The 26,971-nt window shown below is 40.6% G+C and overlaps 1 protein-coding gene and 1 non-coding gene across 2 annotated transcripts; both read right to left on the reverse strand.

The window, feature by feature from the left end:
- Positions 1-1,809: 1,809 nt before the first annotated feature.
- LOC141431275 (armadillo repeat-containing protein 2) lies at positions 1,810-26,219 on the reverse strand. Its single transcript, XM_074092385.1, has 19 exons — positions 26,093-26,219; positions 21,081-21,228; positions 20,286-20,415; positions 19,807-19,945; positions 19,052-19,165; positions 18,793-18,946; positions 18,355-18,562; positions 15,497-15,599; positions 14,794-14,966; positions 14,243-14,439; positions 13,747-13,915; positions 12,773-12,887; positions 12,526-12,575; positions 11,398-11,529; positions 9,736-9,874; positions 9,072-9,221; positions 6,588-6,821; positions 4,739-4,818; positions 1,810-3,961 (listed from the first exon to the last, which is right to left on the reverse strand). The coding sequence occupies exons 1-19, from the start codon at positions 26,205-26,207 to the stop codon at positions 3,656-3,658; spliced, it is 2,856 nt and encodes a 951-aa protein (XP_073948486.1). The 5' UTR covers positions 26,208-26,219; the 3' UTR covers positions 1,810-3,655.
- On the reverse strand, positions 4,860-4,931 carry TRNAW-CCA (transfer RNA tryptophan (anticodon CCA)). Its single transcript has one exon. It is a non-coding gene; the product is annotated as a tRNA-Trp (tRNA).
- Positions 26,220-26,971: the final 752 nt, after the last annotated feature.

The following is a 26,971-nucleotide window of genomic DNA, read 5'->3' on the forward strand; positions in this document are numbered from 1 at the left end:
TTGGGGCGTGTCCGACACGCTCTTGGCCGGTTTTTTGCATTGTACTTTTACACATTATATCAGCCTGTAGCTACGGGCGTTTTTCCATAGACACTTGTTGCGCCACCCGAGTTGCCAAACCACGCGGTTCCGTCCAAGAGTTGTAGTCGCGCGCTTCCTCGCTGTGCTTCCCGCGCGACGTGTCCATTGTGAGACGACTTCAGAGATGTTCGAAAGGCTCACTGATTAGTGATCAAAGATGTGTCAAACCAATGTTCGTCCGTAAGATGATAGCTGTCGTACGTACTGGACTGGACTGGACTGGTTTCAATATTTTGTATACTTTTTAAATTATACTAGATTCGCGCTGTCATCGTTCATCCACCATTGCCTCTCATATTTCGTTTTATAGATTTTTTTTACCGTATAACGGCAAATCCTACTAGACACTGGCAAAATTGTCCTCCAATGGACAGAGCCATATTATTTTTCTAAAAAACCAACCAAATTATACTATAAAAAATGTATTTATTTGAAACAATACTGTTCGTTGCAAGAATTACCAGGAGTCCCCGAACTAGGCTTCGTGTGTAACGCGATACAGTTTTAAATATGTTTCAGAAAATATTCAAACAATTACCATCTGTTTTTTTTAAGGACTGGTTGTAACATTTAATTTAAACAAACGGTTCTTTATTATTGAAAAAGTAAATTCGATTTTTTGTTAATCTTTTTAAGCCAGTATTTATTTTTTCCACTGGTTAGGTACTAAGGAAATTTCACAAGACATTGTTTACCGGGCTGGACCGTACAATGGGCACGCGATTTGAAGTAAGTTAATACAACTGGCTACCGGTACTTAGTATTTACGCCCCGCGCCTGCTTGTTACGTTCAACGTCTGTTCTTAGAGACAACGTAAACGATGGTTTGTCACTAAGTAAGTATTAATACACATCATGCAGTTGTTATTATGTTAAAAGGAATTTAAGCTGAATGCCCTGTCTGGACCAAGAATGTGTGCAAATTACTTTATACCTACTTACGAGACAATATAATAGGTTTGTGGAATCATATCGTTCAGTATAATTCCATTCGATCTTTCCATTCAATATGAAAGAGGGTAATTTGAATGTATGCATCAACATATGCACTTTGAGAGCATGCAATGTAGACAAAACACTCGTAGAAAAGATTTAATTAAATCCATTGCACCATCCCTAGGAGTAGAAACCAAACAGTAAAATTGTACAATAGCCTTCCCATAGTGTTAAATTGTTTAAAAGACGGCTCAGGGTTTATTTGTTTAGTAAGTGTTTTTATTATGCAGGTGATTTTATTAATGATACTTTAAATTATTAGTTGTAAGTAAGAAATATGTAAAGCTTGTCTAAACTAAGATGACGCGTGCCTCACTCAACTAAATCTGTTAATTTTTACTAATTAGACAGCAAATTTTTACATTAACCGCCTGACTCTAACGGGGAACTAAATCCCCGTTGGACTCAAGCGGTTATTGTAAGATTTGCTGTCTTACTAGTCATAATGAACTGATTTAGTTGAGTGAGGCACGCGTCATCTTAGCTTAGACAAGCTCCAATCCTTCCATCCAATCCCGGGATTATTAGTATGGTGAATCCCGGGATCTCGGGATTATCCATACTAGAAATCCAGGAATTGGATTCACCAGTCTTGACAGACGGATGGAAGAACATAGTTAGACACATAGACTACTTGATCAGTTAATCCTATAAGGGTACCGTTTTTATCGAGCATTTAATGTGACGTTAGAAGCAGTACAAAGACTATAATATAATTTGCTATAATATTTATTGACTAGATAAGTACGCTACAGACAGTATTTCTATAACGGCGGTAACAAAATCAATCATAATTTCCATTTATAGATTGTAAACATAACATAACAACTATAAAACTAAATTTTATTTACAGCTTTTTAGGTTTAATTTCACAGTAAAAAATACATTCAATGACCTACGTCGTATACAGTTTTCCCACTAAAATAGAGGTAATAGTCCTAGATTACTGTTACCATTCGGTAAAAGAAACGAGATGTACGTATTGGTCTAATAGATACGTAAACGTCGACGTAATACGATTCGACATCATAAGATGGATAAGAGTATTAGGTAGGTAAGTATTTAACGGTAATGAATTTTCGTATTTCTGTCCTAATTGCTCAGAAATTACTAGGTAAGTACCTATTAAACATTTTATTATAATTTAGGTGAGTAATAGGAATGTATATGGAACTTCGAATGACTCACGATAAATTATTAATTTATTAGGTAAGTATTTACCTGCAATAGTGCAATTTCGTGATATAATTACTGCGGCAATATGAACTTTGATTCTTGATTTGAATTTAGGTACATTGCTGATATTTTAATTACACGGCATGGTTCGGAAGAACGTACGATATCCTACTAATATTATAAATGCAAAAGTTTGTAAGTCTGTTTGTTTGTATGTTACTTCAATCACGTCTAAACCACTGAACCGATTTAGATAAAATTCAGTATACAGATAGTTTGAGTCCCGCGAAAAGGACATAGGATAGTTTTTATCCCTGAAAATTGCATAGTTCCTGCGGGATAGCGATAAAAGAATTCAGCAGGGCTACACGAAACTCGAAACTCGAAGTTCGTGTCGTGCGGTCCCTCTGACACTTATACTATTTAATACGAGAGCGAGAGGGACGGTATGATACGAACTTCGAGTTTCGAGTTTCGTAGTAGCCCTGCTGGCCGGACGGAGTCGCGGGTAATTACATCTCGTACTCATTATGGATTTTTTATCTCAACACCTATTTATTTTGTTACCCATTTCATTAGTCACTGGGTATGGCTAAAAATCCATCGACTCTTATCCCCCGAATCTCAGACACTACCTAAATTCGATCAATTCTGGAGAAACCTGGAAGGTTGGCATCCCCGGTTCACTAATGTTTCGCAACTAACATTTGGCAACCATTTTGCAACTTTTCATTTCGCAACTGTTTAATATTTCTGTAACTGTAAATATTTCAGGATTTTTATAAAACTAACCTAACCTAACCTAAAGGGTTCTACAGAATGGCCCTGAAATAAATCCTGAAATATTTACACTTTTAGAGTTTGCGAAATGAATCAGCAGGGCTACTACGAAACTCGAAACTAGAAGTTCGTATCGTACCGTCCCTCTCGCTCTCGTATTAAATAGTATAAGTTTCAGAGGGACCGTACGACACGAACTTGGAGTTTCGAGTTTCGTAGTAGCCCTGCTGATTCATTTCGCAAACTCTAAAAGTGTAAATATTTCAGGATTTATTTCAGGGCCATTCTGTAGAACCCTTTAGGTTAGGTTGGCAAACGTTAGTTGCGGAATGAACGGATACCGGCATCCCCACTCAAGAGTTGTCTATCGACATATGAAAAGTTAAACACTATCGACTATATACGTCCTTCTGCATGGTACCTAACCTACAGCAGGGCTACTACGAAACTCGAAACTCGAAGTTCGTATCGTACCGTCCCTCTCGCTCTCATATTAAATAGTATAAGTTTCAGAGAGACCGCACGACACGAACTTCGAGTTTCGAGTTTCGTAGTAGCCCTGATGGCCTCCTCTCAGAATACTAATAACACTACAGAATACTAATAAACATTAGAAATGTCACTAATCAGTCCCAACAGAAGCATCAGCTCGTGGTGGTCTCAATTTTTCTAGTAGTGGAATCGCCACTCCCACCAGCTCCTCCCAGGCTGCCAGTCGCCTGCAGGGTCCGCAATCGCAGCCATCCACCAGCATGTCCCCCTCTTCAAACCCCAGGTCCTCCCCTGAGCAGCCTCCGTCTTCGTCTTCGGATCCTGTCTCCAGATGCAGTTCCTGGTCCACGCTGTGCGCTTTGACGAAGAGAGGCCGGCCCGTGAAACCTTCCAAGGCTTTGTTTGGATAGTTGTTGTTGTCGAGGTCGAATTTTACCTGGAAGTGCGTGATATTAATCGTAAACATTATTCTTTACGTTTAATCAAGGTATTGTTACAATCCATTTACTTAAAATGGACTGCATTATGCCAAAGTTTTAAACAAAACGCTCCTTACTTATTATAGGCAAATGTTTATCATTTAAGTAAAAAAAGAACACTTAATTCTTAATTTTTTCTTAATTGACGTCCGTAGCTACAGTGGAGTTCCTAAATTTCTGAGCAAAAATTTTATCAAAAATACTTATGTGAACACGAATTGTTAACGGCATAGAAGCGTGTTCAGATATTAAATGATTGGGTTTTTGGCCACAAAAGAACTCGACTGTAGGTACCTACTAGTCTTTTCGTTGCAGCAATTGAATTTTCTTTATAGGAATTACCTAGACACAGGTACTTAAGTAGTTAAGTTTTAGTTTAGTTATACCTTCAGAAACTATACACTGCGTTTGAAAAACAGGACAAAGTTAATTATGTATATTGAAAATTTGTATTTTAATTTAATTTTGTATGTTACAGACAGATTTCTCCTATTACACATATGTCAATTAAAGTTCTATAGATATAATATAAATAATAGCATCAGAATATTTTACGTATTTTTTTTAATTAAAAATAACTGTTTACTATGTTAGTATGTATGTAATTAATCAAGGTATTTATTTTATCAGCACAGCAGTAATTTTGCTCAATTTCCATTTGGAGCACCCGAAAATCTTTTTGGTTTAAAAAAAATCTATCCTAGGTAGTCCAAGGATAGTATAAAAATACTGACATGATGTTTTAACTCAGGATTGCTGGCACGTCGTTCCCCGCCACTAGGTGCTTCGCAAGCAGCGAACACGGATTCGTCATCTGCAAAACAATACACACGATAAAATACAAAAAGATAGTAATGACCCCGACGTGATTTGAACACGCAACCTTCTGATCTGGAGTCAGACGCGCTACCGTTGCGCCACGGAGTCGGATGACATGGTGTACGAAATTCACTATTAATTTATGTGTTCGATTGAAATGATAGTTAATTATTCTGGATAAAGTTTAGATAATTAAAATTGATTACCAAATTATCATTTGTAATTCCCATTATGTTATATTTGGTTAGCAATGGTATGTAGCTACATGTAAAATACCTAACATTTTAGAACACTGAAACATTAAGATAAGATGAAAGCAGTTTCTATTTTTGTTAATGCCTACGTAAATTCAGTGCCAAATTCGTGTGATATATTTAAGAGTTATTAAGGTACGCTTAATTTTTAATTCACTTTAGTAATTAACATAATCTTGAATGTGAATTAAATATATAGGTAGTTGTAGGTATATATAATATTATGGTTATTTTGTGTAGGCAGATGTGACATAAAAATTACAGTGCGAGAAAGTACCTACCTACCTAACGCTCCTCGTATGCGGTCGGTGCGTGCGCTACTGAATTGTCCCCTCAAATACCAGCAGGTACCTATTGAGTCTATTCCATTTAAATATAATGCGGGTGCTTCGCAATCGTGTTTAGATTTCGGGGTTTGTTTTGTTGTCCAAACTACACTGTGTGGCGGTTGAGCTAACTGATTTGTCAATTTGTCACTCAGAATTTCGGTCGACAAAAACTTTTTTTTAAATCGACCTTGAGCATTATTATTGATCCAGTTGAATCGATCTCAGATAAGTACTCGTAAATCGACGTTCTATGAACTACTTAGCTACTGGTTCTCTGGAACAAATTATTTAAATATTTGGAACCACGAAGCACAAAAATGTAGCTTAGTAGTGAATAAACAAGGGCCTGGGTACACTATAGCTGACGCGGTTTGCACAGAGCGGTTGGATACTACTATACTTATTGAAAAATAGTAAGTATATCTAGCACCGTAGCACTCGGCATAACCTCCTAAGTTCCTAACGCCCAAGCACAGGCCCAAGTAAAATTTTTGATTTATGAACATCAAACTTTATGTCATTTATAATAGAGTTTGATTTAAAATTACAATAAGTCCTTTATAAAGGACTGGGCGTTAGGAGGATAAGGGTAGTTTTCACCCGCACCATATCGATGATTGGTGCTCTTCCATTGTGCGGTTTAAACGTTCCTTATTTCTACCTCGCACGTGTAAAATATGGAATGGACTCACCTGGGGTTTATTCATCTAGCTATGATTTGGGTACCTTCAAAAGTCGAGTGTATCGCCTAATGCAAGGCCGGCAACCACCCGCAGTCCTAATAATGCTGTAGGTGTCTATGGACGGCGATGATCACTTACCATCAGGTGACCAGCCTGCTCGTTTGCCGGATTTTTGATTAAAAAAAATCTACGCAGCGCTAACTGTGTGCCTCAAAAACGAACTGTCGCTAAAATCGCATGCATGATTTTAAATAAAAAAACCGCATTCAAATCGGTCCACCCGTTTACGACCTATGGTGCCGCAGACAGACACACAGACCGACAGACAGACAGACACAAATAGCGGTCAAACTTATAACACCCCTCTCTTGCGTCGGGGATTAAAAAAACTGTTTATTTTTATTTTTATTCGTTTTCTATTTCGTTTTATTCGATTTCTTTCTAAATGATTAACTAATTCTTTCAAACAAATTATAATAGGTAAAGGCTGGTAGGTACCTATGAAACAAGCGAGCGCGGCGGCGGCCTGGCGCGTGAGCGCGGGCGCGAGCTGCGCGTGCGCGTGCGCGTTCCAGAGCGCGCGCGCCAGCAGCGCGGCGGCGGGCGCATCGCGGGCGGCGGCGGCGCCGGACAGCGCGCGCGCTGCCGTCGCGCCCGCCGCCGCCGCCTCCGCGCCCGACCCGCACACGTTCACCAGCACGCCGGCGGCGGCGCAGCGGACGCTGGGCTCGTCTGGAACATTAAGTTACCTAGCAACCATAGTTTATAGTTTTTTCTCAAACATGACATGAAATATTGACGTTGTGTTACAAATAAAATAATAGGCCGAGAAGTATCGCGCTACAGGCGCTGTGGCTCAGCTGCGTGCGCGCGGTCAGTCTAGCGTCCCGCCAGCTTCATTTCTTGTTTTTTCCTCTACAGTAATGTACCTACTAATAGTGGCGATCAGATTGGGACGACTAGTGGCCACCTTAAGTTGCAGACGCTGGGCTCAACTGGAAGTTCAAGTCCATTGCAGTTAGACTATTAATGCCTCCTTTAGTTGGGGAACGAGACGCCTCTGGGCAGGCCCGTAGGATGCAAGGGCTTGTGATGCAGATGGTTCTCTGTCTTTTCGGCGAAATATTTTTCCCAAAGATTTCATTTGCCAAACTGTTTCATTTCCCGATTCACGATTTTCTATGAAAATTTTTTTCAGAACTTTTATAAACAAATCTAACCTAACCTACGCGTTCTATAAAACTATAAGAAAATCATCTCATCATCTCTCAGCCGTAGGACGTCCACTGTTGGACATAGGCCTCCTCCATAGACTTCCAGTTGCTTCGGTTGGAAGCGGCTTGCATCCACCGTGAACCGGCGGCTTTAAATAAGCAGGTCATCTGTCCATCTCGTTGGTGGACGTCTTACACTGCGCTTGCCGATCTGTGGTCTCCATTCGAGAACTTTTCGGCCCCAACGGCCATTCGTTCTCCGTGCTATAGGATATGACCTGCCCGATTGCCCATTACCACTTCAACGAGATAATTCGCTTGGCTATTCCGGTGACCCTTGTTCTTCTACGTAGCGCCTCATTTCTAATTTGGGCTCCACAGAAAACCAGCGTTACTGCACATAATGTGCGGCAACACATGCTGAGTGGAGACCCCTTCTGGTATCCTGCCGTGTCACCTAGTAACATAGTTTTAGTGCTAGTTCTAGTCTTAGTTTTAGGTGGTACTTTTTGGAGCCAAAATAAACTTTTCTTTCTTTCTAATTCGATCTATAAGAAAATACACTGAGATTTTATTTTGTTCGATCACAGAGTACATATATACAGAGACACCACCTAGTACAAGCAAATGGTATCACCCTAATACTGGCTATTCAAACTGGCTATTTTTCTTTCCTTCGATTTTCAATAGATGGCACCAGTGAGAACACAAATAACACGATACGTATTGCCATCTAGTGAGACACTAAGGATACGGTACACTGACAACAACCAACAAGCTCACCAACTGAGCCTAGACGACTAGAGATACGCATGATGTCTCTGTCTTACTTACGTCATTAGAAGGGAATGGCATGTTTCTCTCAAATAGTTTCGACGAATGTGAGCAAGCGCGGGGCAAGCCCAGCAAGCGCATTCCGGTTATTCGCCATCTAGCGTCACAATTGCAAAACACTACGAAAGCCTCATAGCTGATATGTAGGCTATACTTTCGTATTCTCAATTTATTATTTTTATGGTGTTTCTTATCTTCAAATTGAGGAGTTGAATTAAGGTTGATGTGAAGTTGTGTTTATAAAATATGCTAGTCTTTATTTGAATCTTAATATTTCTACTTAATTCGGCTTATTCACATTTTATAATTTACAAATGTTAATAGTAGTGCCATCTATTGCTGTTTTTTTGTATTAAATATAGCTTGTAGGGATTGGTAGGCCATGGTTTCGATGAAAATTGAGAGTTGAGAAATAAACAGTTTGGCAAATGAAACATTTTGGGAATAATCTTTCTGCGAAAATGAAGGATACCGAATGCAGACAATGAGGGCTATCGCGTATGAATTCGCCACTAGAGGCCCTAGTGTAGAGTGAGGTCTCCTAAATGTCAAATCTCATAGTTTTTGGGTGAGCTATACGCGGGTTTATTTATAATTAGAATAATATTGTGAATATTTTGCAATATCTGAAATTAATTATGGCAAATATGCGCTCCGGGGCAATGAATGTCTGTGTTTTGAGATAGTTTGTCTTTCGGAAACCTTTGTCTTCCCTTTTTTACGAACAAAACGGGGACTATGCAACACTGTGGCATGCTCGATATTTTTATGGTACGGTTTTAAGGTGTATTAAATATGATTTTAATCTAAACTTTGTTTTCACGCCCATAATAACAGACTTTGACAGCCACACTTAAAAACCTCACGCAACAGTGCGCCATCTAGTGAGACAAAAAACGATAGCCCTCATTGCGATATTAACTGGACGCAGTACCGTGGTGCAGGAATGCTGGCAGCGCGTCAAGCGCGCCCTCGAGCACGATGAGCTGCGCGGCGCGCGGCGAGCGCGACAGGTTGCCGAGCGCGCGCGCCGCCTCACACGCCGCGCCGCCGCCGCCCCCCCCGCCCAGCCAGCGGCAAGTCGCTACAACATCAGATCATCATCACCTTCTTTATCACTTTAGGGGAAAATATCACCAGGCGAGTTGAAAGCGAAGGGAGGCCGCAACGCTTTCATTGCGAGCGTGCAACGATGTCGTTGCGTGCTTACCGCAAAATCGTTGCGAGCTCGCGGCGAACTCGCTGCGCTCTAGCCTCGCTTTTAACTCGTCCACAAATCACCAGTGTTATAAGACTCTAAGGTGTCTTCAAATTTTTCCGGAATATTTCCGCAATTATGGTCTCGTCTGAGCGAGTGCATAGGTAACCAAAACGCTACGCGCCAGAAATTCACGGTGGAAATAAATTAAGCAAAACGCCAGCCGCAGCCACTCCACAGACGTCCACTGTTGGACTTAGGCCTCTTCCAGAGATCTCCAGTTGTTTCGGTTGGAATCGGCCTGCATCCATTGTGAACCCCGCTTTAACAAGATCATCCGTCCATCTCTTTGGCCGATGATTCCCTTCGTGCGGGTCCCGAGTCCCAAGCGCCTGCCTACCTTTGCACAGCTTGTCGATAGTGTCTGCGAGCGCATCGGGCGGCGCGGGCGGCTCGCGGTAGAAGGTCACGTTGTTGAGCGTCGCGAGCGCCGCCGTCGCCAGCTCCTCGCGCCGCGCCCGGCTGCCTGTCGCAGGCTCCTTCACCAAAAAATGTTTTTTCACTTCTCATGCTCGTAAAGTTCGTGTTTATGCTGTATCTATGCGACATAAAATGACTTTTTATGCTCTAGTGCATATAAAGTGAAATCTTCATCTAAGACCAAGGTAATCAGATGTAAACAGACACGAAGAAAAAAAAATTATATGTTTTTTAATATTTGTTTATTTATATTAAAATAAATATCGATTAAAATAATTAAATAGAACTAAAAAAATATAATTACACAGAAATGCATGAAAAATAAAAGGTGCATAGTAAGTGAAAAATTGTTTCCACTGTTGCTATTTATCATTTCCTCGCAATCGAAGTGAAAAGCAGAGTATAAAACTCGAGCATTAAATCCATTTTGCCCTCGACGTGTCAATCCACCCTCGCCGTGCCGGCTCGGGTAGCTATATAAACGTCTTGTGTAAAATGGCTCCTTTTATGCTCTTGTTGTACAATCTACTATTTTTATAAAGGTCACCGCCACCCTTGGAGACTTACAGTACCATTGGAACAGCTGCTGCTGGTGCATTGCCGGCCTTCCATAAAGTGGTACTCGCCTTTGAAAAGGCACCCTATTTGTAGCAAGTCGAAAAAACCTCAACCGCCAGTCCAACTACTTAGTACCTACACTGTTTTAGTAGCTATAGAGGTGCACCAGCACCATCCTTGAAAGTGGTGTTGATGGAAAATAGAAACTAATACTTCACACGCGGTCAAAGGCATGCCTGGGTCCATGAGCATCAACATTAGTAAATTAAATTGTAATAAGCTGAAGTTTATTTTTATTTCAACGTACTCGTAAGTAGCATCTTGCCATAACTTTTTAGCAGGCGCAAACATTAACACACCTTTGATTGACCGGATACAAACGCATCAACGAATCATATCAGTTTTTTTTATATATATCGCTTCTTTGTGACAAAACTGTGCTATCTCCAAAGTTGCGATATTACCAGATGTCACAGTTTTGTCGCAAAGGTACGATATACCTAGTGCATACAGCTTACAAAATATTTATACATTTTAGCGGTACTTTACTTACTCCTCTTTGGTGTAGTTCTAACGATGTAATTTTTGGGAATTTCCATAATTAAATATCCAGATTTATTTTTTTCAGGGTTCGGTACCTCAATAGGAAAAATGGAATCCATTTTCTCCGAGACTACAAGTTTGGTAGCAAGAGTCGCTATTTAGGTGTGCTGAGAGAATCTTCTGTACTTTTATACTTACTATGTATTATGTGACTAACTAAAACTAAACTAAGTGTTTAAATGGTTGTAGCTCTAGTATATATTACATACTTATTTTTCTCATAAATGCACTTCAATACTAAATCAGCCATCCTAACTAAAGTTTAGTTACAGTTAATCGTTGTCATATTTGGAAAACATTAGGCGTGTGCGGGGTTCGAAGCAACATCAAGACGCGGTGTACAACCCCCGCTTCCCTAGCCCACGGTTCGCCGCAGCTTGCGCGTAGACTGTACAGTACGAGTACGTGTAGATATACTCACGCCGTCGGCAGCGGGCCGCTCGGCCAGCTCAAGGCACGCCAGCAGCGCCTGCATGGTCCGCTCGGCGTGCTCGGCCGCCAGCCCGCGCCCCGCCCGCTCCGCCAGGCAGAGGTTGGCTACCACTCGCACCGTCTGGGCCATATACAACTCATCAAGGTACTGATGAACTTGAGCTGAGCTTGAACTTGTAATGAGCGTTTTAGCGAATGTTATCATTACAGAGTGCCACCAGAGGCCATATTGCCTAACGTTTCTGACGCTCGCAATCGCAATCAAAAGACAGATTTCGCATGCAAAAACTGTTTTTTGATTGCGATCGCGAGCATTAGAAATGTTAGGCAATATGGCCCCAGAGTTTGAAGTCACGCTCACAAGAACAACTCGTTTAATGACAGTGGGATTTTGACATTCATTCATTTCATTAATTCCCCTATGCAATCAGTTCTTCATGTACTCGTAGCTGTGTGTGTAATCTAATCATTCACTTCAACTCTTGTTTATTTATTTATCTACATGCATATCATAACTTCCCTATTATATGTTCAGAAACGACTATCAAATGGCCTTTATTAAGAAACCTGGTATCTGCGGGTGCATCTTAATGTTCACATTAAAGTACAGTGCATCTTAATGTTTACATTCAAGTATCGGTAATACTTTTTTTTAACAATGCATATCTGTACATATTGTAGAAAACTTATGACATGCATGTAGATAATAATTTATTTTTTTATTTATTCCTCTTAATGGCGGCCATAAGGCTTGGCCAATGTCAGTTAAATTAAAGATAAATTATATTCTTCTTATGCATGTTGTACGGTGATTGTAGTTTAGATAATAATTATTATTCAAAGTCAAAGTCAAAGTAAAAGTCAAAGTCAAGTCAAAGTCAAAGTCAAAGTCAACGGCAAAGTCAAAGTCAAAATCAAAGTCAAAGTCAAAATACAGGCCATATCTGAACATATTATAGAAAACTTATGATATGCATGTAGATAAAGTTATGTATGCGGCTATACATAATTAGGCATTATGCATCAGCCACATAAATAACTATTATAGCATAGTAGATAAATCGATTAAGAAGAAAAATTTGTTAGTAGGTAGGTAATAATGTTAATAATTAATTACCTTAATTAGGACATCTTCATTCGATCCATCGGAGCCGCCCATATCTGTTCCTGTGGGTAGAGTGTTAACATGAAGTAAGTATTTCAGAAAATAAATTAAAGCTGGTATTTCACCAATTTTACCGACGCGGAATCAAAATCGGCTCGACTCGGCTGACCGAACAGAGCCGAGCCGAAAGAGCTTTTTTGATTAGTTTAAGCTGTTCCTTAGTTAATGGATGTGGATAAACCCTTAAAGTTGAACCTACCCACTAAATGTATGTCAGGGTCGTCGTCGGGGTCTTTGGGATCGTGGTCGCTGCGCTGCGTGTACGACTCCAGGATGGTCAGTAACACGTCCACGCCGCCTTCCTCGTCGTAAATCTACCGCAAACACACAATTTGACCTTTGCTCAGCAAGTGACACATCTTGACACTATAAGATTTCACTGTTACAATCACCAGCACCAATATCTGTCTGCCACAACAAAGCATGTACAAACAACTAATACGATTATATTTCTAGGGCCAGATATTTTTGCACGCTTCGTTGTGGCAGATATTAATACAGGCGACGACTGTACAAAACCTAGCGCGTAGGTATATTCAGCATGTTTCTTTCTGATTACTGATTCTAAACAACAGCATTTCCACTGTTGTGTTTAAGCAGTCAGAAAAAAAAAAACAAAAAAAAAATGATTTACATTAAGTAAATTAAATACATGAAACTACCGTGAGACTCACTCATATTTTATATAATGACCTGGATAACTCACGTCTTAAATCGAGTTTAGCTCGACATGTCTTTCTTTCCGAAGACGAAGGGCTACGGATTAGCCCGAAACATGTCGAGCTAAACTCGATTTAAGACGTGAGTTATCCAGGTCATTATATAAAATATAAATTAAATACCTTTAAACGAGCAATTCTTGTATATATTATAATTAGAATCTCGGAAACGGCTCCAACAATTTCGATGAAATTTGGTATGTGGGGGTTTTCGGGGATGACAAATCGATCTAGCTCGGTCTTTCTCTGGGAAAACGCTTATTATCGAGTTTAAGCCCGAGCAAAGCTCGGTCGCCCAGGTACTTTATATTAAGTATACCAAATCTGAAGTCAATCTGACAACTGGCACTGGGTCAAAATGCAGTTGCACGGTTTGACCCGTACCTACATACATACATAAATTAAATAGCAAGTTAAATAAAAGCCTGTAATATTAGCGAGTGCGGTGTCTCACGTCGAGGCGCGCCTGCTCGTCGGCGGCGGCCATGTTGCCGAGCGTGTAGGCCAGCCGCACGGCGAGCGGCGCACGCGCAGCGCAGGCCGCCAGCGCGCGTAACAGCGCGCCCGCGCCCGCGCCCGCCGCGCACAGCCACGCGCAGCACGCTGCCTCCGCTGACAGCACGCTGCACGAAAAATGTACCTACATTTACTAGAGATGGGTAAATCCTGATCTGAAGATTCAAAAGAGTCAGATCCTTAAGCGGATCCCAATCCCTTATCAATTGACTCCTTTCAAATCTTATCGACTCCGAGGAGTTACTAACTCTGACCAACCTATTGGATCGAGCGACTCGCGATCGGCGATTCAGCACTCACTTCACTTTCGTTCAATCACGTCGGATCGGATCGGATATGTGCCGTCCCATTTACCACGAACCTCCCCTACCTCCCCTGCCTACCTTATTGCCTACTTAATGCACTCCATAGGGCATGTTCACAGTGGCACGTACCTGAGACATCGCGCGACGTTGGTAAGCACGTCCCGGTCGGTGTGATGCTGGAGCGCGGCGAGCAGCTCGGCGAGCGCGCCGCTCGTGACGAACGCGCGGTCGCGCTCGCCGCCGCCCGCCAGGTTGCGAAGCGCCCCCGTCAGCTGGTACAGCGCATGCGTCGACTGCTCCGACACGCCACGGGGGTTCTCGGCTTTCTGTGCAAAAATACTCTGCTGTTTCACTGGTATTAGGACCCTACACAATGGGCAGAGCGGACACGCAGCAAACCGCACTCAACAAGCCCTAACAGCTGCAAAGTGCCGCGAAAAGTGAGGTTATGTCACGTAGTGATTCTATTCTCGTGTCCCTCGAAGCAGTAGGTACTCTTGACCTCCACCTAGGCACAACAACAACGTTAACAGAGAGTTGTTTGAGTTGGAAATTGCAGCAAGGCTGAAAAGTACATGTGTTTACGCAAAACGTAACATAGGTCGTGTCGGGAACCTCGGGAACGCGCGAGTGTCTGCGAGGGTTTTACGTGGTAAATGTTATGGCTCTGGTTGCCTCACCGCTGTGTTGAGTATCTTGAGGTGGAGCGCGGCGAGGTGCAGCGCGCCGGCCCGGGCTGCGCGGGCGCCGAGCCGCGGCTCCAGCGCCAGGAAGCGCAGCGCGCCGGCGCCGTACACGCAGCACTCGCCCTCCGCCAGCGGGTCCGCGCGCCCGCACCCCTCCACCAGCAGCTCTGAACACACGCCGACCAACCAACATCATTCGACTTTTGACACCGTCTTACTGTTATGGATAGTTTCCTATCGCATATATTGAAGAAATAAGAGACCGTAAGTAAGAAATTTTAACGAATTCTATCAAATCGTTTTATAAAATCCTCTCATTCCACTCGACTCATTTCTTCAGTATAAGCGACAGGAAATTAATTGCGGTTGAAGCGGTCGTAGAACTACCCAGATATATTATATTCCGCCAGCATGGCCGCCGCCACTCGCCAATAGACATACGTCAAACACAGTCGTTTTAATTATATTTAATTTTTCTTCTTTTGTAATTTCTTTCTTTGGGCAAGTAAAAGCCATCTAAATTAAAAATTGTTTTTATTTCGGCGACCACAACTCTACGCTACGCCCCAGATACCAGTACCGGAGTTCACTTCACTTAGGTACACATTCGTAGCTATACGAGCAAAACTATATTGTCAAATTATTAATAGTTATTCTGTTTACTTCTTTTATACATACATGTAAACATATAACCGACCTAACAGATTGGTATCCATGAAGAAATGATCGTTGTTGTCGTTCCTGGCTATTTTAAACACCAACTTGCAAGCAGCAGCAAGATGGGATCCCGTAACCCTCATCTGAAATACAAGGAGATTTACATTACCACACGTAATATAAATACTCTGTCATTCTATCAAACTGTCCCTAAAGCAGGAATCGCGCTATACGAATAACCATAGGTTATATGGGTGATTCTAATAAAAGTGGCATTATAATCTGCCAATGAGTTTTTGAATACAAAGTACATTAAATATACGTTTTTGAGAAAAAATAAAAAATGGACATATGTAAACATAGACCTTTTACACCGAGGCCAGGCCATTTTATTTATTTAACCTTATTACTTTAAAAAATAAATAAATGTAAGTACCGATTTTCACTGTAGTCTGTCTTGTCCAAAAGGGACATGCTCCCGGTTTTAGGCCTGTGAATTATTTGTGTACTATTTCACAAATTATATTTTATAATATATTGCAAAAACAATAGTACGATATTCATTTAATAATAGTACGGTCCTAAATAAATCATTTTTATACATCAATATTCGGACTCAAAGTTTGTCCAGCGATTTTTTCACTGTAGTCTGTGTGTTCGCGTTGTTGGGTCTCATTCACACACGGAGAATGATAGACACACCTTAATCATCGGTAAACATTCAGCCAATATCTGGCTCACCGCCGTACGGAACGGTTAGAGACCTTCTGTCATAGTTTTGTGGCGATTAGTGATCGAAGGCGGCAAACTGGAGTTTGTAACGGGTATGTTAACTTTACATTGTCTCGATTATTTTATGTTATTTATATGGGACGTTATTAGATAATCATTTTAATGTGATATTATGAACGTATTTACTTACGTTACTAAGAGTGGCACATTCATATTTTTGACGGTTTTAGAGTAAATGTCTTTTGAATCCACTTTTCACTTTAATCTGTGTCACTTTAATCTGTAACTGAAGCACAGACTAAAGTGACTCATGGCAGAAAAAAGTGAACTATAAATTATTTTATTAAAAATTGCATATAATTTCTAAGAATAACTTTACGGACTTTTTTTTAAGTAGTACTAACAGTGCTCTACCAAAGTAAATGTAGAGAATTGCTTTTTATTAAACTAAACACTCTTATAATTTCACTTTGTGTGTCTGTTTATCTATCCGCGCTAGATCCATTAGTACTATATCTGTAATTTTGCGTAAATATAGCTTTTGCAATTTTTTTTTGGAGTGTGACCCCCTCCCCCCTCTAAAAGTCGTTTAGGGGCATACATGTCCAAATGTCAGAAAGTCCAGGTGTCACATTGTCCATGGTCAAAAAGTCCGAAGGATGAAACGTCCTAGTTCTGAAGGCCTGAATCCCATAATGTCTCATTGTATAAAAATATGACTAACACAACTAAATGATAAATATAACTGAAATAGATTAGAGAGCTAGATTGCTCATCTGCATTATTTCCAGTCTGTTATCTAACACCCTGAGACCCATTCTCAGTAAGATCCAGATGCATCTATGATGCTTCGTACATGTCATGTCGAGTCGACAAAAATTGACCAGCTGATCCAGTCATGCAGATGGACTGGGGCCTCCTTCTACGTTGTCTCTTTCCATATTGTTATCGTATTGTCTACGTGGTGGCAGCTCTTATTGACTTGACAGTAAAGGCGATCGAGTCGAAAACAATTCGATTGCAATAGGTGTAAACAAAACCAAATTAGAATGAGTGAGACCCCTGGTCTCTCGTACATATGGACTATCCGACATTAGGGCATTATAACCTTCGAACTTTTTGACAATGGACAATGTGACACCTGGACTCTCGGACATATGGACTATCCGACATTAAGGCATTATAACCTTCGGACTTTTTGACCATGGACAATGTGACACCTGGACTTTCTGACATTTGGACATGTATGCCCCTAAACGGAGAAGAGTGGTTAGCACGAAAAAGGGAGAACGAAAAGAAAAGATACGAAAACATAAAAAGAAATCCAAAAGTCTATGCTGAGTTCCAAAGGAAACATAAAGAACAATATCAGCGAAGAAAACAGGAAGGAAAAATAAAAAATATACATGATTTAGCAAATGTTTTTTGTTTTACGGCTCCATTTTAAAAAGTCGTAAAACAAAAAACATTTGTTTAAGTGGTAGGAGTTTAGGGTTAAAAGGATACTAGTAAATTACAAATAACCCTGTATAAAATATGAATAACTTTGAAATAATTTTATTTTCTTATATATGCCTCAAAGAGACTGATATTTTTTTAAGAAATTACATTTAGGGGCTGTTTCACCATCCATTGATTAGCGTTAACCGACGGTTAAATGTGATGCCGTCTCCGTCTATTCGAACAAAACAAATAGAGACGGCATCACACCTAACCGCCAGTTCACACTAATCAATGGATGGTGAAACAGCCCCTTAAACTTATGATACATTTCTTTGATTTTTGATATAATTCTCTTTAACCTGGTAACTTTTCACTACTAGCCTGTCTAATTTAACTTTAGCCTGCTTCATCAATATTTCAAGAACCCATAACTCTTAAGTTTTTAGGAATACTTTGTTCCTTTAACATATTTGTAACAAATGAAATACCAAGAAGCTGTTTTTATGCAAAAAAAGTAAAAAAACATATATATATTTTTTTGAATTAACTTTAGCCTGCCATGCCACTTTTATTAGAATCAGCCATATTCAGTGCACTGTTCGGTACTTTTCATACAAAATTACTTCTTTACACGTGACACTATTTGATCCCAGAAAGCAAAACTTTGACCGCTAGCTTTTCAAACTAAAGATTGCACTAAAGAGATATGTGTATTTTTATTACCGTCAACATGGCGCGTGCTATAGCCACCAGCACCCTTTCATCTTCACTGTCAATGTGCATGTAGAACGAACGCAACACCAAGTCCCGGAGGCTGTTGGCCGGCGTGGTCTTTTCCAGGATGTTCTGAAGGGTCTCCATGAGCTGAACCGTGCGCTCCACGTCGCGACTGCGCTGGGCGAGGGTCTCAGCCAGCTCTAACACGGTCATGCTAGAAAAAGAAAACATAATTCACAGTAGCGTGAAAAAATTATAAAGGTTATGCTACTCTGGGAAGCAAATTTCTATCCCTCTCTTACGTTCAAGCCTTAGGCAAGAGTGTCGTCCCGTATTAACGTATGTATGCATTGTAAATCTATGTTGTTCATTGAGGTATGAGGTAGGTACTCGTTTATTAACAATTTTTACTCATAGAGTATGATAGGTGATAGAGTAACATACCTGTCCATATCATCGGCATGTGAAGCGTTAGGCAACTGAACGGCGAGGTGCTTGACGGCGATGTTCCCGAGCGCATAGCCTGGTGTGGCATCGTACGACTGAGACTTTGTCGTTGCGAACTGCTTACGTCTCATCCCGGAGTCAGGACTTAGAGCTGAAATATTGTTTTATGACATGACCGAGTAGACTACAGAATTGTTTATTTGATTGAATAAAGAAAGTAAAAGAAAAGAAGGAAATAAGTCTTTGGTATGCTCACATTTACTGTTGGACTCGATGCCGTAACCGCTAGAAAGAAAATCATCCCCGCTTTCACCTCCAAGGGGACGTGTTACCGAAATGGATTGAGCTAAATCTAAGTCGTTCTTCGTTCCTTAAATAAAAAGAAAATGTATGGTTAATAATTTAGACAAATTTGTGGGTATCATCAAACTGTTTAAAGACACCTGATATAAAATTTTATGTCAATTGTATGTTTTTTTTTTTTTATGTTACCTTTTTGTTTTTCCTTTTTGTACAATAAAGAGTATAAACAAACAAACAAACAAAATTTTAAAGTAAAAACAAATGAATAAAAGCATTAATTGCACTCTTACAAGATTTATGTTTGAGTGGTCTTATTTTAGAGATTCTCATCCGAGTATCGTACACTGAAGCTACCGAACAACAGCTACCCGATGTTGTCGTTTCCAACCTCAACATTAGCGGAATCATCGATAGTATCGATATAGCTATACTTTCAAGAATTGAATTGAACTAAAATATGGCGTGGGACGCCCTCAGAATACGTGGAGCGAATCATCTTCGCAAGGTGGCTGGCAAGAACTGGATGAGAGTGGCAATAGACCCTGCTCAGTGGCGTGCAGTTGGAGATGCCTATGTCCAGCAGCGGACTAATATAGGCTAATGATGATGATGAAAATATGGCATCTACGGATGGATATAGATAAAATATGTCGCATTATTTTAAGGCTGCTCTTTTAGAACTTATGTTCAGTTCCAGCTCCAGCTTACCGTCGGCCGCTGCCTGTCCGGTGGTGTTCCGGCGGTGAAGCGGCTTGCTCTTCCCGCTGAGGTGCGGCAGCTTCGGGAAGCCACCCCAGGCCTCGCTTGACTTCTCTCCACCCGCCCGCGGGAAATTACGAGACTGAGACTGCAATATCAAACAGCCCTGTAGCTACACTATAGGTCTAGTCTACATAACTAAGGGGGGGTTTTGGAGGTCATGACCCCCTGGACCCTGGGCAGGGTCTAAAACAACAGTAGATATCTTTCTGCGACCCGAAAATTCCGCCCCTGTGTATATATAACTCCATATTGTACAATCTGTACACAAAACACATGAGAAACAGTTGTAGGTACTTAGTAATCGTAAGAATGAATAGACATCTGCTGCTGATGTACAGATGTTTTAAATACAAGTCATCTTTATGAGGCAGTTATTTATCGTGATACAACTCATTTAACGACTACCTGTCGGTTATCCCACTCACCATAGGTTTCTTCCTGACATGCTGCTCAGCGAAGAGCGCTTGTGTGAGCTCGTCGTCGAGGTCAGCGATGGCAGCGATGCGCGTAGCCGCCACATCGTCGCCAGTTTCGCTCAAACTCAGGTACTTCAGGCTATTACATACAAACCGCATTAAAAACAAAATATAGTTCTGACTACGAGACTTATGGTTGAGAATTCGGTTCCTGAAGTTGTTGACCATGCAATTATAAGTAGGTAGGTCTGTTTCGTGAAAGAGGTCAGTCGTCGAAACTAACTCAGATGTGCAGGCAGCGTTTGGGTAACTCCACAACATCTTTTCATTCAAATTCCTCAATGCCTTAAGACGATAGGCTTCAACCAGTATGTTGCCAATGCCAACATTTGGATCTGAGACGTTGTGCTTTACTATAATAGGCCTTATAAATAGGCTCAGAGTTGCTCAGCGAGCTATCGAGAGAACTAGGTATGCTCGGGGTTTCTCTATAATACGGGATCAAATCAGTCACCGACATAGACAAGCGAGTTAGCTCGGTGCCGTAGTATGGTGACCATAATAAGAATTGCTGTTGCGGCCGAAAAGTTCTCGAATGAAGAACGCGGATCGGCAAGCGCAGCGTAAGACGCCGCGTCCACCAACGAAACGGACTGATGATCTGGTTAAAGCCGCGGTTTCATAGTGGATGCAGGTCACTTACAATCGAATCACCGGTCTATAGTTAAGACCCTTGTCCAACAGTGGACGTCGGCTGATATGATTATGATGAATACCGGCTCTACTGTGTAGTACAGTACTTACTCAAAAGCGCTGGGCGGGCGGGGGTCTTTCCTGCGCGCGCGCTCCCCAAACAGCGTGCGCTGCGGCTCGCGCGGCGTGAAGGGGCGCCGCGTGCGCAGCGGCCGCAGCGCGCCGCCGCTGCCCGCGCCGCTTGACGCACCGCTCATGTCTATGCAAAACCAAAAAGTAAATTAAAATAAATAATTAAATAAAGACGTTCCGTTAGAAATAGATAAATATGGTGGGACATTGACGCTTATTGGCTTAGTAGCTTAGTGCTTTGCTTACCCAAGCTTGTAACGGGCAGGTACAGTCACCAGCACCAATATCTGTCACAACAAGCGTGCATAAATATCTGATACGACTCTATTTCTAGGGCCGGAAGGACGCGTCAGATATTTTTGCACGCTCCGCTGTGGCAGATATTAATGCAGGTGACTGTACTAAGAAACGGATATCATTTTTTTCCTAATTTTCTTTAACTTCGACAGCTGGCAAGTTCATTGTGACAAAACTATTTGATAATTAAGTTTATGTCAAATCGTTTTTTTCGTAAGTAAGATAAGTTCACTTTACAGTCATTGTACTCGTAAAATTCACAAACTTTTGACGACTGAAATTGAAGTGACACAATTAGAAGCTAAAGAAAAATCCTGTACTACAAACTCATACTAAAACAAAACCGTAACATAAACATAAAAATCATTTGCAAAAAAAATCATGACCAGAAAATGGAAAAAAGGGACGCGCGCGCTATTGACTATTCCGTCTTATGAAAGTTGTGCCATACTTTAGTACATCTATAGTAGTATAATAAGTGGGCACATTCAATTACAATTTTACGTTGCTTTACTTTACAGGTGACATTAAATTTTTACATAAAAGTTATTCAATTAAAACCAGTTAGGTACGTACCAAAAGACTTTGATTTCAAGTAGCAATAAGTTCTATAACCTCCATGAATAATTAAAAGGCGATGGAAGTTGGGAGTAAATCGTAGCAACACAAGTATGATGTGGCGTGATACTGGCTCCCTAGCAACGAAGAAACAACCACCTAGGGCTGTAGCGAGCGGAACGAATATTGTAAAAAAAATAACAATCAAACAACGTCAACCTCGATCATCGTCAATTTTTTTTTGATCATGTAATGAATTTGATTAATAACTGAACTAAGTATGTAATTATGATGTGGCAATAAATGTTTTTTTTTTTTTATTTATTTATTTAACCTTTCTTCTATTTTCTCCAAATGTATAGAAACATAAGTTAACCACAATGAAAAATCCTGAAAAAACATTTACAGGGGATTCAGTTAAACTTGCTCAACCATCTGCAGAAAGAAACCATATAATTTGTATGCATCATAGTCTATCTCACACGAAAATATCGTTCCATGTGAAAATTCAGAAACAGAAAATAATAAATTAATAAAATATAACATACTTAGTCATTAAAGTTCTGATTTAACATTGCCTCTAGCCTGCTGGGTCCCACTTTTTTAAACAGATGTGTAAGTACATAATCCTCGTTTAAGTTAAGCTTAAACATGTTAACTATATAGCTATCTGTGGGATCCTGTAATTGGCTCTGTGTTGCTATTCCTACTACATATATTGTGTTTTATCTATTACGTTATTGTGTGTTAGCTGTTGGTTCTCCTTAAATAAATAAATAATATACCTACTCATTTGTTATTTTGGATATTATTTCAACATCCTCAAAATTATTTATTCAATGAACAATTTGTTTTTTAACTTACATCCGATACTTATTTCGGCGTTAATCTTAGTGTTCATTTGTTCTTTATTAAGCAAGCAAGAGCTCACGAGGCTAGGGCATGGGCAGTATAGCCTATAAAATCCCTATCTTACGAGTACGAGTTAGTTAAATCTTTTCCAGCCCAAACTGGCCGAGTAATAGTATCAAGCTACGTACACCCCTACCCGGCTGGAGGGAGCGTGCTGACCGCCCCAGGGTCATCCACCCCTAGGCAAATCGGTTCAGTCTTACAATTACACGCCGACCAAGGTTCATGAAGAAACGGAGCTTCGTTCGTTTGAATGTGCTATTAGGGTAGCGTTTAAAAACAGTTGAATTGATTTGTTAGATTTATTTAGGCAGGTAAGTTAGTATCACATTAAATATTTTAAATCCACATCACGTGTCTGCTGCCAGCCAAAGCACAGCCTAAACCTCTAGAGTCAGACACTTGATATTTGGTAGCACATATCCTTAATAAAGGTGCACTAACAAGGGATTTTTCTAAACACGCACGAGAAGGGAATATTTTGAACATAAAACTATCGTGAGACTCACTATTAAATTAATGATATTGTAATGGATAGCTTGACATATTTGGGGCTAATTTGTAGCCCTTCTCGAGCACCGCGACTCCACGGCTGTCGCAACATGTGAGCTGCTGTGGTGCTGCAGTATTTTGAGTAACGCGTGGTAACGCGCAGTGCGCGTGTTGGGGCAGCCACCGAGTCACGGTACTTCTAGGAAGAAGGGCTAAGAATTAGCCCGAAACACATCGAGCTAAACTCGATTTAAGACGTAAGTTATAAATAAATAAATAAGGTAGGTGTGTTGTCTTTTCTTGTTTATAGTTTAAGTTACTTGACGAAACTTGTTGTGGATTGGTAGTACCTTTTTGTAATAAATAAATAAATATAAATATCACGGGACAATTCACACCAATTGAACTAGTCCCAAAGTAAGCTTAGCAAAGCTTGTGTTATGGGTACTAAGCAACGGATAAATATAATTATATTGATATAGATACATACTTAAATACATATTAAACACCCAAGACCCGAGAACAAACATTCGTATTTTTCATACAAATATCTGCCCCGACACGGGAATCGAACCCGGGACCTCAAGCTTCGTAGTCAGGTTCTCTAACCACTAGGCCATCTGGTCGTCTACATAAAGTAAGTTATCCGTTACAATATCATTTAATATGAGAAGGGAATAAAAGCGGTTATAATATATGTCATCATCATCATCATCATGTCAGCCGAAAGACGTCCACTGCTGGACATAGGCCTCCCCCAAGGCTCTCCACTCAGACCGGTCTTGTGCTTATATCTGTACCTGGGGGAAAATGCCTTAGTCGCCACGCTTGGCAGGCGGGTTGGCGACCGCAGTTATATCCGATAGTTCGCGGAGGACGCTGCTGCCCATCCTCCGGTTTATCCCTTAGTCGCCTCTTACGACACCCACGGGAAGAGAGGGGGTGGTGCAATTCTTGACCGACACCACGGTAATAATATATGTACCTACCTATAATGGCTCTATCTCCGTGTCAATTACGTGTTTTCTACCACAGATATGCGAATAATAAAAAAGCAGGAAAATAAGGAATAAGAAAGATAAAGAAGTTTTTGCAAATTTACTGTGCCTTGTCACTTATGAAAGAGTACCTAATGGAAAACTTTCGCTATTCCGAAGCTCTTTTCCTTTGTTTCGCGTGAAAGAAGTTGAATTAACTCATAAAAAGAAGCGAAAACGCGACCGTGAACATTTGAGGCAGTATTCTTTTATAGCCTTTGACAGCGCGACCTATCTCCATGTAGGTACAATCAATTAGAATTTCTGTTTGTGCTATAAAGAACGTTATTTACCTACAACTCTAGTTTAGTGTTTATTATAAATGTGATGTGCATCCTGATTTGAAAATCTCTCTCTCTGGCGATAGAATAAATCCGATTTACCTATTTCTTGAACCCCCGCACAGAATTCCAGTAATCAAGCGACATGTTTTTTTTTAACTTTAAGTAATTGGGCTACCATCTAGCATTTATCGGTGGACCATAACGTGTATGGACAGGTATTTTACTGAGGGAAATTTATAGAAAATGAAAAAAGCGCTATTCGAGAAATTGCGCTTGTACCCAAAATTTTTAAATTTACAAGCAGTCGTGTTTACTTCTAAAGTTCCTAGTAAAGTATAGGTTTTGGTGTGACGTCAAACCTTATAGTTAGAAATGACGGCAAGGTTTGGCGTGACTTAGTATAATTTTATTCACCTCAGCATGTCGTGCGAGGAGCTGTGGTGGCGTCGCACAAAATAACGTCTTTGAGTAACGAACGCATTAAATTTGACGCGGTAATCATTACTAGAGGATATTGTTACTCGTCATTTAAAGCCGTAAAGCAAACTTCCTCTTAATGAGTTACGCGAACTAGAAATTTATGGAATTGTGTGTTTGAATTTAGTGTTTCGGTTATTGTACTAGCATATAAGGCAATTGGCGTAATTGGCATAACTCCTTCAACTGGCATAGTTGCGTTATCGGTCAATCACTTCCAAAAACTCAAGTTCTTATTAGAAAGGTAAGGTCTTTGGACTCATTTGACACGGAGCGAGGTTAGGTAGGTACGGGTACCTTTACCTACCCATTTTTTATGTTAGAAATTTATATCAAGATGTGGGTGTTTTTCAAATAAGTAGGTAGGTACTGAAATCTTGATGCCTGGTAGACTGGCAGTGACAATTGACCTTTAGTGATGAACATGGTCCATGAACGTAAAATTTGCCTCTGTAGCTTCACTCCAAGTCATAGTAAAGGCCACGAATGAAGTTCGCTACTGACAAAAGTATAGAAGGGGCCCGATAACTAAAACTGAACACTACCTACATATTTGGTTGTTATATTCATCTAACCTATAAATAACATACTGTTATATTATTAATACTATAAAAAAAAGGTGTTTGTATGTACTAAGGGTAGGGGAAATCTGGAATTACAGAACAGATTTTAAAGAAATCTTTTACTGATAGAAAGTTATAAGTACTAGTCCATTTATCCTGGCAAAGTACAATGTCGGTACAGTCACCAGCCTTAATATCTGCCACAGCGGAGCGTGCAAAAATATCTGACACGTCCTTCCGGCCCTAGAAATATAGTCGTATCAGATATTTATGCACGCTTGTTGTGTCAGATATTGATGCTGGTGACTGTACCTACTCGTGGGATATAGGAAATAAAATGAGCAACAGCTAGTCGTTAACTTAGGTCTAACCTCCATAGATGGCAGCACGAGCTTCGCTGATGATCTCCGCTGAGGTCTTGCGTCGCGGCGGCGCGTAGAATGGCGCGCCCGCGCCGGCGCCGCGCCGCGCGCCTCTCTCGCCCATTGCCACTTCTGGCGGAGAAACAAAATTTAACATTTTTTTTATGTGAAGATATATAAATTAAACATTTTTCCGTTCGAGGATTCTGCAAGATATGGAGCGGTTGCCACAAAATTAAATATTTCCATTCAAAATTGTTGCCACATTCAAGTATTTTGCATCAGAAATGTAGGCCGCTACGTAGAAAATAACGAGGACATTGCATCCAATTTCTATTCTTTATTGTGACTTTTTAAAATAAAGTTGAGGAATTGAATGGTCAATTCTAAATGCTATGCAATGAAAAAACGACATCAGTTCGATTTGTATTTTCATTTCATAATTCAGACATACGACATTTTTATCTGACATTAAAGCTCCTTTCAAACTTAATTATGTATTTCAAATAAAAATAAAAAATAGTTTAGACCGCGGATCGGCAAACTTAGCGTAGGACGACTACTTACCAACAAGATGGACGGACGAACTAAGCCCGTACTCCAAACGTTTCTGACACCGCGATCACAATCAAATGACAGTTTTTGTATGCGAAAACTGTCATTTCAATGTGATCACGAGTGTCAGAAACTTTACTTTAGACCCTAAAGCCGCGGGTTCACAGTGGATGGGGGAGGCCTATGTCCAACAATGGACGTCTTACGGCTGAATTGATAAAATGATGATTAAGTATAGTGATGAATCGCATTAACGTAAATAGATCTGCTCGTCCAAGCGTCCGAGGCGGGCGTTTGTTTTGCGCCTTGATATAGGTGATATAGGTACACAGG

This window comes from Choristoneura fumiferana, chromosome 9 (assembly GCF_025370935.1).
Source record: "Choristoneura fumiferana chromosome 9, NRCan_CFum_1, whole genome shotgun sequence".
Taxonomy (NCBI): Eukaryota; Metazoa; Arthropoda; class Insecta; order Lepidoptera; family Tortricidae; genus Choristoneura; species Choristoneura fumiferana.